General features: G+C 35.4%; 1 protein-coding gene and 1 long non-coding RNA gene across 23 annotated transcripts in view; one reads left to right on the forward strand and one right to left on the reverse strand.

Annotated features, from left to right (window-relative positions):
• The window catches only part of auts2a (activator of transcription and developmental regulator AUTS2 a), a 760,542-nt gene that overhangs the window by 547,883 nt on the left and 193,324 nt on the right, over positions 1–19,335 (reverse strand). For 14 of the 22 annotated variants that reach the window (XM_087270833.1, XM_087270831.1, XM_087270825.1 and 11 more), the window contains exons 1-2: positions 16,496–16,780; positions 13,039–13,727 (exon numbers count right to left, since the gene is read on the reverse strand). In XM_087270833.1, coding sequence (XP_087126959.1) covers positions 13,039–13,314 — 276 coding nt within the window. In that variant the 5' untranslated portion in view covers positions 13,315–13,727; positions 16,496–16,780. Of the gene's footprint in view, positions 1–13,038; positions 13,728–16,363; positions 16,781–19,335 lie in introns of those variants that run through there. The other 8 variants (XM_087270822.1, XM_087270818.1, XM_087270824.1 and 5 more) reach the window with 2 other exon arrangements.
• LOC147842107 (uncharacterized) lies at positions 5,718–10,612 on the forward strand. The gene is made up of 3 exons (XR_015501301.1): positions 5,718–6,209; positions 6,480–7,257; positions 8,609–10,612. It is a non-coding gene; the product is annotated as an uncharacterized LOC147842107 (long non-coding RNA).

Consider the following 19,335-nt stretch of genomic DNA (forward strand, 5'->3'; position numbering starts at 1 on the left):
AACCTCTGAAATAGACACTAAGTCAAAGAAAAATGAATGAATGAATGAAATATATTTAGAAATATTCTTATTTACTTAAATATTAATCTTTTAAAAGTAACTTTTAAGTATTTTTGACGCATCAAAGAAAAGGAAAAGGAAATTGTCTTGATGGAAAGTGATTTTATGTGACTAATAAGACAAAATGTACAATAGTAGCTAATACATTGCTTTAAACACTGAATCTGTATATACGGCATGTATAACTCTGGAGTCAGTAAGAAGATAATAGTATCCTAAATAATAAATGAAGGTGTAGGTTATACAGAGTGTTGTTAATAGCAAAGCTCCACTATTTAATAATAATAATTCCTTACATTTATATAGCGCTTTTCTGGACATTCAAGTTACTTTACACATTTTTGGAGGGAATCTCCCCTTCCGTGTGCAGCATCCACCTGGATGATGCGACGACAGCCATATTGCGCCAGACCGCACACCACACACCAACTGATTGGTGAAGAGGAGACAGAGTGATGAAGCCAATTATGGTATGTTATGTTTTTTTTCCCTTCACTTTCATCAATTGGAGAAGTTTGTTCCTTGTCACTGTTGCCACTGGCTTGCTTGGTTTGAGGTAGGGCTGCTCGATTATGGGAAAAATCATAATCCCGATTATTTTGTTCATAATTGTAATCACGATTATTTAAAACGATTACCAGTTGAAGTCAAAATTATTTGCCCTTCTGTGAATTCTTTTTATATTTAAATATTTCCCAAATGATGTTTAACAGAGGAATTTTTTACAGTATTTGTGTGAAGACTTCTGTGTCATTGACCTACAGTTATTTTAGACAGCAGGACAATCAGTTATGCAGATTAATACTGCAAATTGGTATTGGCTGTATAATTCTTTTTACATGTATTTACTGTCACATTTAAAGGCAGCACGATGGCTCAGTGGTTAGCACTGTCATCTAGCACTAGCGCCTGCATTTCAATAGTCTTTCATCTCTTTGTACGCTTTATCAACCAAATGGATGCTTAAGTCTATTTAACTGATTATATATGAATTACATTACAACATCGATGCTGTAAAAGGAACCTTATGAACTTGAAAATAGTCACATAAAGCTCATACTGGAAGTTCATCATTGGCTGAAAAACACTAGCTATGCATATAGTCCATTGGATTAATTCAATTGGCTATAGAGTATGAGTGTATGTGTGAATGCGAGAGTGTATGGGTGTTTTCCAGTACAGGGTTGCAGCTAGAAGGGCATTCACTGAGTAAAAATATGCTGGAATAGTTGGCGGTTCATTTCGCGGTGGTAACCCTTGATAAACAAGGGACTTATCCATAGGAAAATGAATGAATGTTACAATTAGAGATGCATATAACATTACGTTATTAGCCCAAACTTAATTGTATTATTGTATTAAATTATATTTTTATTATTTTTATGAATTTTGCTTATACACCAACATTTAAAATAATCATAAAACATATGATTAATATATTTCTCAATTTTATTTAACGATACGTAAGTGTGGTACAAAAAATATATATTGCAACATCTTACAGAAAAATACTCTTTTTTCTGTACGTTTTCTGTACGTTTGTTGGTAAAATATATATGAATACGTTTTATCCTTTATCACACTTAGTTATTCTCCGTCTTATTTAACTAGTAGGCAATGAATCACACAGTGACAAAAAAACACTATGAAACAACCTTCACCAGCACAATATAATAGGAAAACAGCCTTACAGCAATTCCACATCTAGCTGAGCTCAAGCAGCTCTCAGCATGTTTTGTATCTTAAATAAATGATTCAACTCTTTATTGCACGGTAACTTCAACTGCAACCCCCATATCATGCATTAATAACTCAACAACTGCACAAGTGTTTCTACACATTTGACTTCTGATCCGAACGTGATCCAAAAGTAATGCCGTCCAAGTATAGGAGTCTAAAAGCGGGACTACAGCACAATCCATCCAACATATTTAATGTGCCCGGGAGTGACAGGACTCTATATTTGATGTGTCAGTCATTTCTCATACAGCGCTATATTAATGCATATTGCACATCACATTCTGACAGTTTCAAATGAGGTCTAAATGAATATCAGCTGTCACTGCCATGAGACGATATAAGCGCTATTAGAGAGGAAATTAATTGAAGATTTTTTAAAAAGTGACATTTGTTATGTGCGAAAATGTTTTGAGCCTTGAACAAAATCACCAGTGATTAGTGCTATGTATTTATACTATGTAGCTCTTTATTCTGGCATAACTATTGACTTACTTTGTATGTGTGTGTGTGTGTGTGTGTGTGTGTGTGTGTGTGTGTGTTTTTATGTGTGTGTTTTAATAGGCACACACACAAAGTCAATAGATTCAGTGCAACAATATTCTTGTCAATAAAAAGTGTAATCAATTCTTCACCCGATTTTTTTATCTGTCTCTCTACACAGCAAAAAGACAATACAATTTAGAAAATCTATAGCCTGTCTCACAGTTCTGTCTAAAGAATATTTCTGTCATGCCACTTTTGACATGATTAGATCATTATAGACAAAAAATGTGTAATGCAGTCCAGCTAGCAAAGTGCAGTTTTGGTAAACCTCACTCCTCCGAACCTGAAAAGTTGTTCTAGCGACAGACGCTAGAGACCATTGTATTTAGCCTCCTTATTGGACTCCCATACAAAAAATAAAAAATAAAAATCGCCAGTACGATCACATCTCAGACCGGGTTTGGTGCAGTAAGGACAATGGGTTAGAGCATTTCTAACATTTCCTCAGAAATAACATAGAATTGACATGCACACTGTATGTAGTCAGGTTTCTATCATAACATGAAGCAAATCTTTTCTAGTAACCAACAGTAAACGAGGCAAGCATATCTGAGTTATGTAGGTGTAATATTTACTATGTCAATGATTTGACTTCAAACCCAGGGTTTCTGCAAATTTCATCAAGCCAAATTTAAGACTTTATAAGACCTATTCAAGACTATTATGAATTCAATTCAAAATCAAACAAAAGTGGTCAGAAGTAGATTAATTAATGTGTCGGTGCTCTTTGAGTAAGGGGTTCATCCGAAAAAACAGCAAAAGGCACTTAAAAAGTGTTGAATTTTTTTTTTTAAATACCTGATGAAAGCAAGTGTTTGCTGAAAGGTCAATAAAGGCTTTAAAAAAATTTTCCACATTTATCAAGTGCCTTGGACTTATTTTTGCTGCTTTTTATGAATTTTATTTCAGATTTAAATGGCTAAATGCTAATAGTTTTTTTTCTGATAGCCCAGTTGGGCAAATTGGTTTATTTACCTGCCACACACAAAAAAAAATCAAGTTTACTTTATTCTTAGCCACATATTTTAAGTAATGTATCAAAACAAGCAAGCAAACTCTAGTTGCATAGATACATTTTAACTTCAAAAACATTTCTTTAAACTATATTAAAATAAACATATGCAAACAGCATGTCCAGGTCAGTGTCATCACAAGGTAGCCATAAATGCAAAAATTAAATTTTTAAACAAATATTTTTGAAAGAAGGAATTTTAAACCCTATGGGTAAATAGTTAAAAATTAATCTTTTTGCTGTTAACAATTTTCTACATACAGTAACTTACTGTAAATCAATTACAGCAAAAATACTTGATTTACATTTACAGCACTATTCATCTTGCTGCATATGTATTTACAGTATATTGTATGTCTGTCTTTACTGTAAAATATAATCATTTTCACAATGCAAATTTAAATTACAGTAACATACTGCATTACTGTCTTAGTTTGTATTACTGTTATATTACTGTTATACACAAATTAGTTATACTACTGTTCATATTAAAGTTAAATACTGTGTAATTTACAGAATACATTAACACTGTTGTTAAAAGTTTTATTAAAATGGATTGTTGGTGAACAACAGATGTGTGTCCATCCAGTTGATTTACATAGAGAAAAATTTAAATCTGTTTAAAATGATTTAAGACCTCCAATACCGTACTTCAATGACTTTTTAATCCATCTGTTAAATTTAAGACTTTTTAAGACCCAGAGGACACCCTGAAACCTCAAACAGTTCACATTCTGAAAGCAGCCTACACTATCATTCACACTATCACTCATACTTAATCCAACAAAGCGCGCATGCCTGACTGTAACCCCTCTCGAATACATAACACAGAGTTCATTCACATATCCAATGAATTACAGGTTGTCAGGATGCTTTTTGTCCTCCTGCGACATAAGGCGAATACAGACAGGCAAAAGATGTGCCCCTCTGGGCCCCATGCCAACCTCTTCTCCAGCCATGACCTAATTTCCTCTTTCAGCCTGGTATGACAGATCCCCGCTCTGTCTTTTTCCCATCTCTTTCATTGTAAAATGCTAATCTGATGTCAAAACTGACAGTTATTTTTTCATTTGAGTTATTAGAAGCTGTGTAAATATTTATAATTGATAAAAGCACAGTCTGAAACCATTAACGTGCTACTTATACTCGTCAATATTGCAAAAGAGAAAAACACAATGGCGTCAAAAAAGAAAAACTCGCAATAAGATCAAAAAAAGGAAAATTGATCGCAGGCGAAAAAGGAAAAGGCTGTTGTGATGAATAAGCGCTTTGTTTTGTGCTAGGCACGTGCCAGCACATTAGCGTTATTTACATTGACGTAACCGTTTTCTTATGAGCGGATCAATGGTGAGGAAAACGCACGAGCACAGGGTGACTGCTGTTTTCAATCAAATGAGCTTGGAGCTTTACAACACAATGATCACATAAAGTGGTTTAAGGGCACCAGTGGCGCAGGCATTAAGTAATATTGAATTGGGGATGCAGGGGCGGACAAGAGGGAGGAGGGTGAAACGATTACGTGGCAACTTTGTGCTCGGGGACCAAGGGGGAGGAGGTTTGTTGAGGCGGCCCGGGCCTGATGATTTAGTAATTCCTCAAAGTGGTATAACACACTGCCTCTCAGGCCTGTCGTTCCAGCGCTAAGCAGCATTAATAAACAGCCGGCGCTGATGGCTCACTTCTATATGAGCGAGTCTGTCCGCTGGAGTGGAACGAGTTTGATTTCAACGTGTCGTTTGGGAATACCTGTTCGAATTCTTCAAGCACCTCCTGGCAAATTGAGGACAAATTCCGGCTCAAATTGAAACCATCAAGGGATTGTTGTAAAAGGAAGTACGAGAAATAGAAATGTTGAGGTGGAGGAAGAGCGAGCGTGTGGAGTGTTTAAGTGAAATTGGACGGAGAGAAAATGGGTGGATTGGATAAAAAAAGAGTTAGAAATGATTGCGATTTATTTAGATTTTGATTGATGTAGACAGACGCTAGATTTATGGTTGGAAAACACAAAAGCAAACAATCAGCAGAAAACTGATGTAAACGTCCACGCTGTTCATTTCATACAAAAAATAAGCAAATATCGAATGCAAAGTAAAGTAGGAGTGGAATAGTTTTATTTGTGCTGTTTTCAGGAGCTCTGGTGTGTAAAATGTGAGCCAGATTGTGTGCATCTTTAATAATCATTTTTCTGTATTCATTATAACAATGGCAAAAAAAGCAAAAAACAAACTAAATAAAAAAGACAAAACATAAAGTCAGGATAGGGCTGGGCGATACAGCAAAAAAATCATCATGTTTCATATCATTTGGTACTGATAATTATTAAATATTTTTATCAGTCCATTTTGGAATATTAGGATTTTTTATCCACTTAATTTACCAACATTACTAAGGCAAAAAAATAAATAAACAAAACATCTGATCTCTTCAAAATAAAACAAATATAAATGTTAAAGAGACTCTTAAACTTGATAAATAAAATGTTACAAAGTGTGTGCATGATTAGGTAAAGCGTAAATACTGAACAATCAAAGCAAACATTAAGGTGTAAATAATAGTAACCAACAAAACTAATTATGATAATCAAATCTGAGCTTTCAAGTAAAGGCACCAGTTATCATAATTTAAATACATACAGTATTGCAACATTACAAATTGTAAAGTTGAATGATCATATTACACCCTATGCTAAAAAACCTTTCAGATAGGGTGCTAGGCGCTGGGATGCACAAGAAAAGAAACCAAAAAGCCACTCTGGCGATATCCTTAAATCCTTTTTTATTTACAATCTCCTCACTGCTGCTATGCGGCACTCATTTTCGAGTATGTTGTTATTCTGACCTAAAGTGGCGATGACGCGACCCAAAACTTACACATGAAAACTGCAAGCGTGTGGATGCCTTAACCATATTCAATGTGCTTTGTGCTTGCTCTCCCCTACTGTAACTAGGTGACCATCAATCGTTTTCTCAGAGGATGACATCTACCATTACTGAAATATGTATATTCCATACAAAGTATGAAGCAGATTGGTTAGTTCTACTTGTAAGAATCGTGGTGCACTCATGGCATTCCTTATAGTTTAGATGTTTTTCAAATAGGTGCGCCTGAAAAAAGTAGCATGCAGTTTGCACACCATGTGCGCCCAGCTACCTATTTGCGCCATGCATCTCCATTGGAAATGGAACTTACACCCTAAGCTTTTTGACATTCCTTCCAAGGTGAGTAGCCAATTTTGAATAAAACTACAGTATACTGAAAATTCATACCAAATTGTTTTTTTATCGTTATTGACAATAGTGTTTGGTCAATAAATACCGATACCGTTTTTAACGCCCAGCCCTAAGTCAGAACAAAAAAAATCTATAAATAAGACTAATAGAAATAAGATATAAACAAACAAAAAAAGAACACAAGAAAACAAATACTATAACAAAACAAAGCAGGATGTAACTTTTTAAAATACTAAAACAATAAATGCACAACAAACACATCAATTACATAATAGCAATTCCAACATTATGGAAGTGACATTTACAGTAAAAACTTAACACATAAATACACAGAGAAAATATACGTTAATATTAAACTGAAATATCTGTTTATATTTTCCAAAAAAACAAACCACAGAGTTATGAGATCAGAAAAATATTAATCTGTTAAAGTTTTTTATATTTTAAATGAGGAAAATAAACATGCGTTATGGATATGACCAAAAGAATCTGCGAGTTTACAGTGAACAACATACTTTAGAAATTCTGTGAATTAAACTACGCAAACCAAAAGAAATAATGCTAATAAGAAGGATAAGATTTGGCTCACTATAGAACAAAATATATTTTATTTTATTTTTATTTGTTTGCATTTATGAGGACAAAGCTTGGTAATGGATGTTACACCTCTTTGTAATGCAGGGCTCGAAATTGCGACCATTTTGGTCACATATGCGCCCGAAAATTTATCTATGCGACCTCATAATATATTTTGGCGCATTAGTGCGACTGCAGATAATGGTTGTAGTGCGACCTGTTTTGATTTTTTGTAAAAACGTGCTGAATTGGTCTTCCCTGCCGCTATATTGGTTCATATTAGCTGTCAATCACTCAAGACTTTCCGCTGTCAGATGACAGGGAAGGAGCTTTTATGACCACGGGAAATACAAACGGCTGAAGAGTGAAAACTTAAAGCACACAGGTTTGCAAACCCCACCTAAAGTTGAGGCGCAGATGAAAGCCATCATGACACGTCACGTGGTGAATAATGATCCGCCAGCTGAGATCAATCGAGTACGCGCTTCTTGGAGAAGGTGCCCGAATCTCGATGCGTTGCATTCACTGCGTGTTCAGCGCAAATGTCCGCTAAAAGTCAAATCAAATACTGTACATATCATCGCCAAAGAAGCTCGCCTTTACTAAGTTTACACTGAAACTGCGGCTCATAACAAAGACCGGTATTGCGCCGATCGTTAGCGCAAGAGTCCTGCTCTGCCTGCTCATAAATTGGGTCGACTGACTCGCCAGCTTTCCACTAACTCAGAAAAATGAAAATCAGCTCAGACTGAACCTTTAAATTGACACAAACTGAAACCAAAACTTTTAAAGAGTGATAGAAGTGAGACTTTACTTACTTTCTTTTGTCTATTCTTTTTTTGAGTTGTATATTATTCTTTTTTTATTTACTGATGACTGCTTTGCAGCTTTCATCATTGAATTGAATTATTTATTATAATCTTTTGTTTGTTTTGTAGCAGAAATAATATTTACATGCATATTAATTGACATGCTTATAAAACAGCTGTACAAAAAAAACATTTCTTACTGCAATGCTTCATTTTTGTTTGATGCAAACTATACAATTATTTTTCATAAAGTAACAGACTTTTTATAGCAGATAACCTACATTCATGCACATTCAAGGCAGTATCATAATGAGAAATTGAAATCATTATTATTATTGTCATTTTTTATCATCATAAATATTCTATGGCCTAATTATTAGACATTCATTTTGGAATTATTACACACAAATATCAATGTCTTCGCAGCATTAGTTAGATAGTTGTTTCTGGTTTTTGTCAGTCTTCTTAATGTTGTTTTAAAATACAATAAATCCCTTTAAAAACTATTTGCAGAGGTGCTCATTCATTTTTGGTGGGTGCTCCTAAATTTTTTCTGGTGCTCCTAAAAATTTTTTGGTGCTCCTAAATATTTGAAGTTGGGAGCACCGGTGCTACCAAGTAAAAAAGTTAATTTCGAGCCCTGTAATGGATGTGACAGATGTGATTGGCACTTGTGTGACTTTGGTAAATCAAATATAATTGTTTGAAAACATTAACAGGAACAATTTTGAGCATTTTTACAGAACTGTAAAATGCAAACTTACACAAAAAAACCTAGAAAGGTTTTCGCTATTATGGTATTTTTCATGCCATGGTTGACATTTACAAGGAAACGCTCATAGTGACTAAAAAAAACATGTAATAACAATAACAATAAATGCAATCATCAATTATTTTTAAAATAGTAAAATCTTTACATTATACATTTTGGAAGGCATACATTAGATTTGGTGGGACTGGCTCATTAAGTCCCATGATCATCTGAGCTGCATGAATGCGAATGGATCTGGTTGACATGAGGGATCTAGACTGGGGTCTCCTGCTCTGTGAGCTTCTTAATGGAGCAAGACGAGAGGCGCTATGAGTCACAGATCCCAGAACAGTGAAGAGCGGTGAAAGGGATGTCACCCCTGGAGAACTGCGCCTGCGGTTCACAGTGCTAGCGTGACAGTGTAAGCTGCTGACGGGCTCCTTTCACAGATTACTGTAGTGAACATCCAACACAATGCAACAGCATCTGTAGGGGATGTAAGGGTAAAGCGTGTAGAGCTTTGTCGTGTCACACTGTTGTGCTTTCAACTACAGAAGCAAGGCTGAAAGTCAAGATGACACTCTACAGATGTGCTGTCAAGACTGACAACTGGAACAATGGCGATGGCCTACACCACATTCAAGTGCTCCTGAGAAACATTGTACGACAAAATACAGTTTTAACAACGTACAATGAAAAAAACTGTTGTAAGCATAAATTAATACTATGCAAGCAATGAAATACAAAACCTACTAAGTAAAAAGGTAAATTCATTTATTTTATTTTCGACTTAGTCCCTTTGTTAATAAGGGGTCGCCATAGCAGAAAATGAACCGCCAACTTGTCCAGCATATGTTTTAGGCAGCGAATGCCCTTCCCGCTGCAACCCATCACTGGGAAACATCTATACACACACATACACTACAGACCATTTACCTATACCACATGTCTTTGGACTGTGGGGGAAACTGGAGCACCCGGAGGAATCCCACGCAAACACGGGGAGAACATGCAAACTTCACATAAAAATGCCAACTGACCCAGCCAGGGCTCGAACCAGCAACCTTCTTGCTGTGAGGTAATTGTGCTACCCACTGCGCCCCCACGCTGCCCTAAAAAGGTAAATTGTGTCTCTTTTATCAGATTATTCTGAATTTTCTGATCACATCCCTATGACATCACCTATGAAATCCACTTTATTGATTAACTTGAGTGTGTAGTTTACATTGATTTGTTTGAATGAAACTCGGTTTTCACGTGACGCTCCCCTTTGTGTTTCCGTAGTTCCAGCTGCATTTGCCAAAGCAACTCACAAAAACCATGCATCGAACAGAGGAGAACTCAGAGAAACGTTGAGCTCTTGAAACAAAAACAAAAAAACACAGACGCGCAAACACACCTGTCAAAAAATGCTAAATTCAAGGTTCTCTGTCACTCATTTATCGTCAGACACACACATTTGAAACTGAGAGCCACACCTTGTATTTCTCACGATTAGAAGTAATGGATAAGACAATTAATGGACAAGACACGCATATGAAAGGAACTCTTACCGATCTAATGTTGGAATTCTACGCTGCTGTTTCTGGATAAATTACATGACCCAGCCGCAAAGACGTTCATTACTGTAATTATCAAACAGGACAAAACTCGTTCAGTGCACTAGACTCATCTAGCAGATGCAGCGACCCCATGCAAATAAAAACAATACAATGCAACCCACACGCCTAATGCGAGTAATTTATAAACTATGAACTGATATAACACACAATTAAAATGAATACACCTCTGAATGCAAATTAGATTTTTTTTTTTAAATGTTAAAAACCTTTAACTTTAACTCCAAGCATTTTTTTAAGTTGTTGTTATTAGTGTTTTTTTTTTTTAAGTCGATTCATTCTTCAAGCAGTCTCAGCACACTGCCTTGGTGCACACCAGGGTCTGTATTCAGCATTCACAAATATTTAGACTTAATAATTGTGAGTAAATCTTGCAATTTTATCCAATAACCATCTTACAATTGAGTTTTTCTTCTGACTTAATATCTTGAACATTTTTTTAAGCTTTCTGAATTTATTTCTTAGCTTTCTGAGTTAAATTCTATATTTTTTCTCAGAACTGCAAAATATAAACCCATAACAACAGGTTTAACTTAAAATTCAGAGAAGAAAAGGCTGAATAGTTAGATGTAACTTTGAGATAAAAATAACAATTACTTTTATGATCATTTTTCATTCCATGGAATCTGCATTGCTTATTACAAATGAATGTTTTAATTATTTATAACAAGGAATAATTAAATAATAAATTAAATAATAAGTAATTGCTTGCCATGTGCACTTAAGTGTAATTGAGTTGTTTAAATTTTTTCTTTATTTGTATTAATATTTTTAGATTATATTATATTGTATATATTATATTATATATATTATATGTGTAATTGAATTAATTGTAAATTCTTTTAAAAATTCTACTTCTTGTATTAATATTATATGTGGTCTCGGAGTAACACAATTTTGATTCTCTGTTTGCCCTTTACATGTGGTTGAATTGACAATAAAGCTGACTTTTGACTTTGAAAAAACATAGCAAAGTGCAAATGTTAAATTAGATTTAACTGTCAGCCATAACATAACAAAAAACAATGTCATTAAATAACTAATAATATAAATAATATGAATCAGACAAAATATTAGGATAAGTACAGCACTGAAATAGCACAGTGCTATTTCATTTAAATTTTATCTCCTGATTACTGGAGGAAAGTTTTATATTCCACAAGCTTAAAGTCTACAATGTCAAAACTCAGACATGGTCACAGCTTTTCCATTGCTAAATGCAGTCATTTCTGTTCATGTAACACAAAATGACTACATTCCCAAATCCACTTAAAGGCTGTATACTTAAACACATATGGAGAAAACGACAGAAAAGTAATAAACACTCACACAACACCCATTTGATCACAGTCTGCCTTGATTACATGCATTTAGCTTTAACATAAAACCTGCCGAAAGCCATTAGAGATCTATATGCGTAAGATGTAGCTAACTTGGCTGGTACATCTAATGTTTATTTTTAAATTATGATGTTTGAATTTCATTTAAAGCCATGCAGAGCCAATACATTTCTATACACTGTACATTAGGGCTGGGCAATATGGCAAAAATGCAATCTCCATAACTATTTTCCAGATTAAACGATAAGGATATATATTTTGATATAAGTTGTTCATTAAATGGCATATTTTCGGCCGATATATTTTAAGTGGTCGGTACATCTCTAATATCCACACATAGATTCTCATTGTTGCACATTTCTGCTGTGTGATTGGCTCTTAGATCAATATAGAGTAAAAAAAAAGTGGCATATTTTATCGCGAAACAATATATCGTTTATCAGCCCAGCCCTATTGTAAATATATACTTATAATTATGTAGTCAAAATGAAAACTAATGCAAAATCTAAAAGATTTATTTTTTTAATAATCACTTAAAAATGACAATGACTAAACTTTTCCTAAATAAGATGTCTTAATTAAAAGTCTATTAATAAAATATAAATATGTTGCTCAAATCTATTACTTCTACTAGAACATGAACAATAGCTCCATTATGGGCTCAGGAACAGGTGTTTTTATCTTTAACTGATCACAAAAAGATCAACTATAGTATCTACTGTACATGTATGATATCATTTATTTATATTTATAAAACAACAGCCATGTTAGTCTATTGGTATTCAAGCTTCAAATGTCATCCACATCCTCAAAACAGCATCTCAAAGTGACACCAACTGGAGATGTGTGCCAAATAATAACACAGTACAGTGTGCACCGGTACTCAACAGTCTAGTGTATGAATTTTATAGGGCTATTTTATCATCCACTGTCAGAGTCATAAGCTAAGCTTGCAAGAGTTGAGTGCATGAAGTGTCCAACATTCCACACATTGTTTCACTTAAATAAGTACATCTTCTATGTATTTGAAGCACACTTCTTGTTGTAATTTCCAGTGTGAACACACCACTCATGCTATTGACACAACAAAATGGCCTAAAATGGTGTGCAAATTCAGACGCATCGTAAATCTCTGGCAGAAAAACAACAAAAAGCCACATCTGCTTGAATCCCAAACACGCTCACAGAGGAACAACAGAAAATCCAATACTGTGCAAACAGACCCAGGCAATTAGAGTCCAGAAAGAAGCAGTCTACAGACAATAATAAACCAGTCATTATACCGCCACTGAGCTTTTCACTGCCAAACCAAACAAGCACTTCCAAAAAAGCATTCAACCGAAGGCCTGGCTTCTTACCTCAAGAGCTTCCAACGTCATAAATCCCGCAATTGAGAATCCATCAATGATGTCCTCTTCGGCAGATGAAGACTCCTTCCTCTTCCTCCTCGGTGGCCTGGGTCGTGAGGAAGAGGAGGGGTTGGTGCTGCCGTCTTCCTTCTCAGAATCCGAGGAGAAGCGAAGCACGGAGCCCCGGACATGGTTATTCCTGATCCCATTAGATATGCGCTCCCGGTTGCGCACCGACCGAGACTTGCGCTTTTTCCGGATCCCGCTGCACCGCGGGCCATCCATTTCACCAGATGACACACTCGACCGAACACTTCCTAGAAGGCGGCTCTCAGAGGTGAAAGCAGAACTCGATTCCCAACAAACACCTGCAATGGAAAGCTCAACGACTGTGCCCCAGCAAAAGATGCACAATTATCCAAATTCCCGAATCAGCTGATGTTATGTGACTTAGCTTGAAGTGCGATACCCACATGAGATTCCAGAAGGATAAATGCATATATCCACAAGCAGAGAAATCCCAAGTTGAATCCTGCCAATTTGGAAAGTATCCAATGTTCCAAATTCAGCCCACGTTTTAAGGGAAACAAACTGGCAGATCACTTGAAGTGTCTTCCAATGGAGCTGTAACAGGTCTCCACATGGCTGTCCTCACGGACCCAACACTCTGTTTAAGTGCAGTCTGACACCTTCCCATCCTACAAGTCAAAGGGAGAGATAGAGAACAGACGTTTGAAATGTTCTTTGTAAGAGCTTACTCAGAATCACCACCCTTAGCTAGACATAGAAATACATAATGCAGGAATATGAATAAAGCGACTGAATAAAAGAGATCATCTTAAGATGTCTTTTGCTTTTGATCTAATTCCACACTGTCTCAATGTTCCCGGTTTCTTCAAAGAAAACAAAATCTATTGTAGGAAATTATTCAGAATGTGTTCTTGCACGTTAAATACATCATATAATGAGCCATTTACAGAGCCACGTCTAGATCTCCAGTATTACATATTCAAGAGCTTATATTTCTCCTCCTGCACACTGTCATTATTCTGAGACCGCTATAACCGGAGACAGGCGGAGAAAAATTATTCATTTTTCTTAACAGAGCTGTAGATCAAGAGCAAAAAAAAAATTTCATTTTCTCACAGCAAATTTTAGTTCAGCTGATTACGCTGACAGAACATTTATGGCTGATTTTTCCAGTCATCTCCTCTATACAGTTCCATCCACACCATCAACAGCCAGAAACAATCAGTCAGCACTCTACTGATAATCTCTACTTAAGGTTCCTCAGTTTATTTCTCAATGTCACCGAAGTGCAGATAAAACTCTGAAAACATTCACTACGACTAACTGAATCTGTCAGACTCAATGGCTTGTTTTGAGATTTTGCAGCACAGATTATCTGAATGACAATAACAAACCAAGGCCACACATTGTCTGAAATTATTCTTGCTAGATATTCATTTTTAAATAAAAAAGCCTTTGCTTAAACAATAAATAATCATGTCATTAATAAGAATGCTTTATTCTGTGAATAAAATTTAGGAATGTGACCTGAAAATTTACATTTGCTACATTATGAGATCATAGTAATCTGTTTTCAAATTCACTCCAAGCATGAACACCTTCAGAAAGTCTACAACAGCTACACTCCCTCAACTGGCAGAACATTCAGTATGCGTACACTGTACATTATGACATCATAATCATCCATCAATGTCGCTAAATCATCTGTTACACTGACATTGTAATTAAGGTTACACATTAAGGTAATGACTATCAGTCAAAAAAATGTACAGGTTTTCCCACATGAACACTACAGCTACAATGACAACATTATTCCACATCAATATAGTCAATATAACATCTTATAACAACCTTAACCTCTGATTTTGATTGTAATGCAATAATGTGCACTGTTTGTAAATATGCTTTGAAACTATGCACTATACAACTAAACTTTTATTGAATTGAATCAACTTAACCAAATAGGAATCAGAAACATTATGACATCATAAAGATCCATTAACTTAAACATCATCAACTGACATGAAAATCTAATACATTACATCAAAACTAACCAAGAAAAATGTCAAATTTTCTAGATAATAACAGCTGTAAAAAGCACATGATAATAATTAGGCATCAACATGAAGTTAACAAGATGACAAGAGCAAACACAGCAGCTACATTATGACATCATAAAGATCCACTAACTTAAACATCATCAACTGACATGAAAATCTAATACATTACATCAAAACTAACCAAGAAAAATGTCAAATTTTCTAGATAATAACAGCTGTAAAAAGCACATGATAATAATTAGGCATCAACATGAAGTTAACAAGATGACAAGAGCAAACACAGCAGCTACATTATGACATCATAAAGATCCACTAACTTAAACATCATCAAATGACATGAACATCTACATTATGTCACAACTAACCAAAAATGCCAACATTACCCGACAATAATAGGTGTAATAATGACATAATAATAATTAAGCATCAACATAAACTTCACTAGATGACATGAGCAACCACCGCAGCTACATTATGACATCATAAACATCCATTAACTTAAACATTATCAAATGACATAAACACCTAAATTACATCACATTCACAACTAACCAAAAAATAAACTTGAATAGATAATAACAAACAATAAGGATTAACATAAATTACACAAGATGACATTCACAGCAGTTACACTATGACATCACAAACATCCATTAACTTAAACATCATCAAATGACATAAACACCAAAATATTATCACAACTAACCAAAAAATAAACTTGAATAGATAATAATAACTGTAATCATGACATAATACGCATCATTTTAAACTTCACAAGATGACAACCACAGCAGCTACACTATGACATCATAAACATCCATTAATTTAAACATCATCAAATGACAAGAACACCTACATAATATCACAACTAACTCAAAAATAAACTTGAATGGCTAATAACAACTGTAATAATAAAATAATAAGCATCAACATAAACTTCACAAGATGACAACCACAGCAGCTATGACATCATAGCCATCCATCAACTTAAACTTCACCATCATCCACCAACCTCTATCTAACCACTCAACATCAGCAATGCAATTTGACTTTTTTTCCAAAAGCGAATTCCAGTAATGTTTATTCCAAATGCATTGACTAATAATCCAGGTAGGCTACAATTACAAAGCCATTGCAAACCACATATTCCTTTTTAACCTGATGATGCCCTGTGCTGGCACTCCTGTCACACACACACACACACACTCACTCGTGCACGCGCGCGCACACACACATACACACACCTCAAATTCATAAATGGTTTTGATATATTTACACTCCCTGCCAACCCTCCCTTCACTCTCGCTGGCTTCCATGAGTCCTTTTTTGTCTCTCTCTCTCTTTCTTTTCTCTCTCCGTCAGTAAATCTCACGCACCGTGGCCGGTCCAGCCCACAGCAGCAGCAGCAGCAGCAGCAGCGCCTGGCACTGCCTCCTTCAGCTCTAGATCCACCAAAACACAAAGCCTGCCTTCTCTCCTGCAGGACAAAAGCAACACATGCAAAGCCTGGGGAGTGGAGGGGGGTCGTTCGAACGAGTCTTCGGCATTCGGAAAGCGCGCTGCTCTTGAACGGAAAACAAAAGATAAATTTTTCCACAAACAAATAAATCCTGCAAGGAAGCGACGCTGCTCCTCTCCGCGAGTCCGTGCTTCAGGATCCCGGAGCGAGCGGGGACCGAGCGCATTGATACAGCACTGCCGCAGTGCCGCTTTACAGGAATCCGCTTCCTCAGCGCATATAGTGCTGCGCTTTTTATATACTGAGGACTCGGTTTAAACCTATGGTTTAAACATATGAGATTACATTTTTCACTAGACCCTCTCAATCGTCTTGAAAACCACCATCTTTTTCTATTTTTTAGCCATCCGCGCTGATTATCAAAATAATGAAAGTCAACGTATTCTGTATGGCACTGATTGCTTGATTGATGCCTTCCACGAGGGTGCGAATTAGGTTTGACCCTGGGTGTTTAAAAGGTTTAAAAGACTAAAGAAGTCTGACATTGTAGGTTAAGCATTTGTGTTACAATAGCATAAAGCATATTCGCATAGAAATAGAGCATTAAAATGTTAGAACACCACTGAGTCGAATTACAAGCGAGTGGCCATGAGTAGCCTAATTTCGTTTACCTTTGTTAGCTTAAAACTGTATACAATACGTTGATTTTAAGACATTAACTGATACATTTTTTTTATTCCACAAAATTATAAACTAAATTAATTAGTAGACTTATTAGTAAACATAGAAGTTAGATTAGAAATTATTCGAAGTGCATTTATACTTGGCTTGCTGATGTAAAGTGTTCTTTTCTTTCCATGATCAAACATCGAAACATTCTCAGACTATCAGTTAAAAATAGTATATATATTTTTTTTCTGTACATTGTCATTTGTGGCCCATTTTGTTGGTTTTAAACTTAAGCCAGCTTGCCTGTGATAGCGATGCTTAGATTTTTGAAAATTAGTCCTTAAAGATTGTGCATGCCTCCAAAATGATTTAGCCTATAAAGTTATATTAGATAAGAAATTACATATAAATGTATTATTATGCCTATGTAAATATGTACCAGAGATAAAATTCTATAAGTATTTAAAGTTACATACTAAGTCAGGGTCAAAAAAGGGAAAATTATCCATACAGTCCTGGTCCTTTTAATATTCACACTGCCATTTTTAAGACTGATACATCATAAAAACATGTTTTGTTTTAGTTTTTTAAAGTGGTAATACTATGCAAGAGCATACCCAACATTTAAATTGATGCTGTGTGGTGGACCAAACACACTTATAATACAGTATGTGCATACAGTATGTGATGGATTTTTTTTCACTCAAGAACTGTTAACGAGTTTTTTAAATATGTAAATGAATCAAAACAACAATAGAAATTTAAGTCACACACACATTGAGTGGGCAACATCATGGCTATTATGATAATCACAAGCGTCCTTGAGTATTCTGACTTTTTTATGGTTGCATCTTGTGACATTGTGTCCTGTTTTGGTTTATTTGCTTGTTTATTTATCATATGGAGTAAATTAATTAACAAAAGTTCAGTAGCAGGGCCACGCCTACACCAATCAACTTCCCTCGCCTACTATTTAGAGGATGTAGACCCTCTCTAAACTGTTTGTCTCAGATTGTCGCTCCCTCCCACCCAATTTTCCTCTAAACTCATCACCTACACCACCACTTACTGCACTAAAAATGCAATAACATAAGAGGTAGTTTTGATCAAATCACACTTGCCAAGTGTGAATATCAACACAGAGTTAATACTCAGACTAGCTCAGATTCTTCATGCTATAAAACTCCCAAAAGACCTGCAATACACCACGATTTTCCATGTAGTGTCTTTTGAGTTTAATTTTGACAGTATTATCATTGCATATTGAATTGCACTTTATCAATTCATTTAGAGTTAATGCTTAAAACTTTCAGCAAGGAACATCCACTAAATTCCCAAAGAACATTTGCTTCTAGCAATTTAACACACTAACATGACAAAAATTCAATAGGCTTTGCAAAATGAATCACTGCAAAGCCAAACCAAGACCAAGTTAAAAAGAAAATAAGATGGCATAGCGAGAAATCTATTTGTAATATATAAAGCCCATTGTCCCTTTAGGTCTTTCCATCTGTCCAAACCACACTATGTTGATTCAGGCCTTTATCAGCATCCATGAATCAGTGAAAACAATCCTGAAATTTACAACGTCTAAATTCACTGGCTGCTAATCAGACTTTGTAATTGCGCAAGCTATTAAATCTTCATTTGGCATCGCATGGGTTTCCAAGCAGAATACTGATCCAGCAGCATAAGTTTCTTTTCAACCATGGCATCTGATCAATGCACAGTGCATTTCAGAGTGTTTTATCACACTATGAAATACATAAAACAAGCAAAACTATAATCAAACATTTGTTCCCCTTTAACATTTTCATTTTGTGGATTTACTACAACTGTACTGGCCTCAGGCTGGGCATGACTTTCTATGCCACTAACACTATGCAGCTATTTGGCAATTAGCAAGTGCTATTAGGCAAAATGTGCAATCAATTAAGCCTACAAACACATCACAACACATTTACGCTTACACAATTTAAATAAGTCAGATTTTAATCCTCACTTCTGTATACTGTTGTTATGGCTTTTATTATGCAACACGAACAGGTTTTCTCTTTAGGCCAACCCATGGGTGACCTAATGCACCTT

This window comes from Danio rerio, chromosome 10, assembly GCF_052040795.2.
Source record: "Danio rerio strain M-AB ecotype USA chromosome 10, GRCz13ab, whole genome shotgun sequence".
Taxonomy (NCBI): Eukaryota; Metazoa; Chordata; class Actinopteri; order Cypriniformes; family Danionidae; genus Danio; species Danio rerio.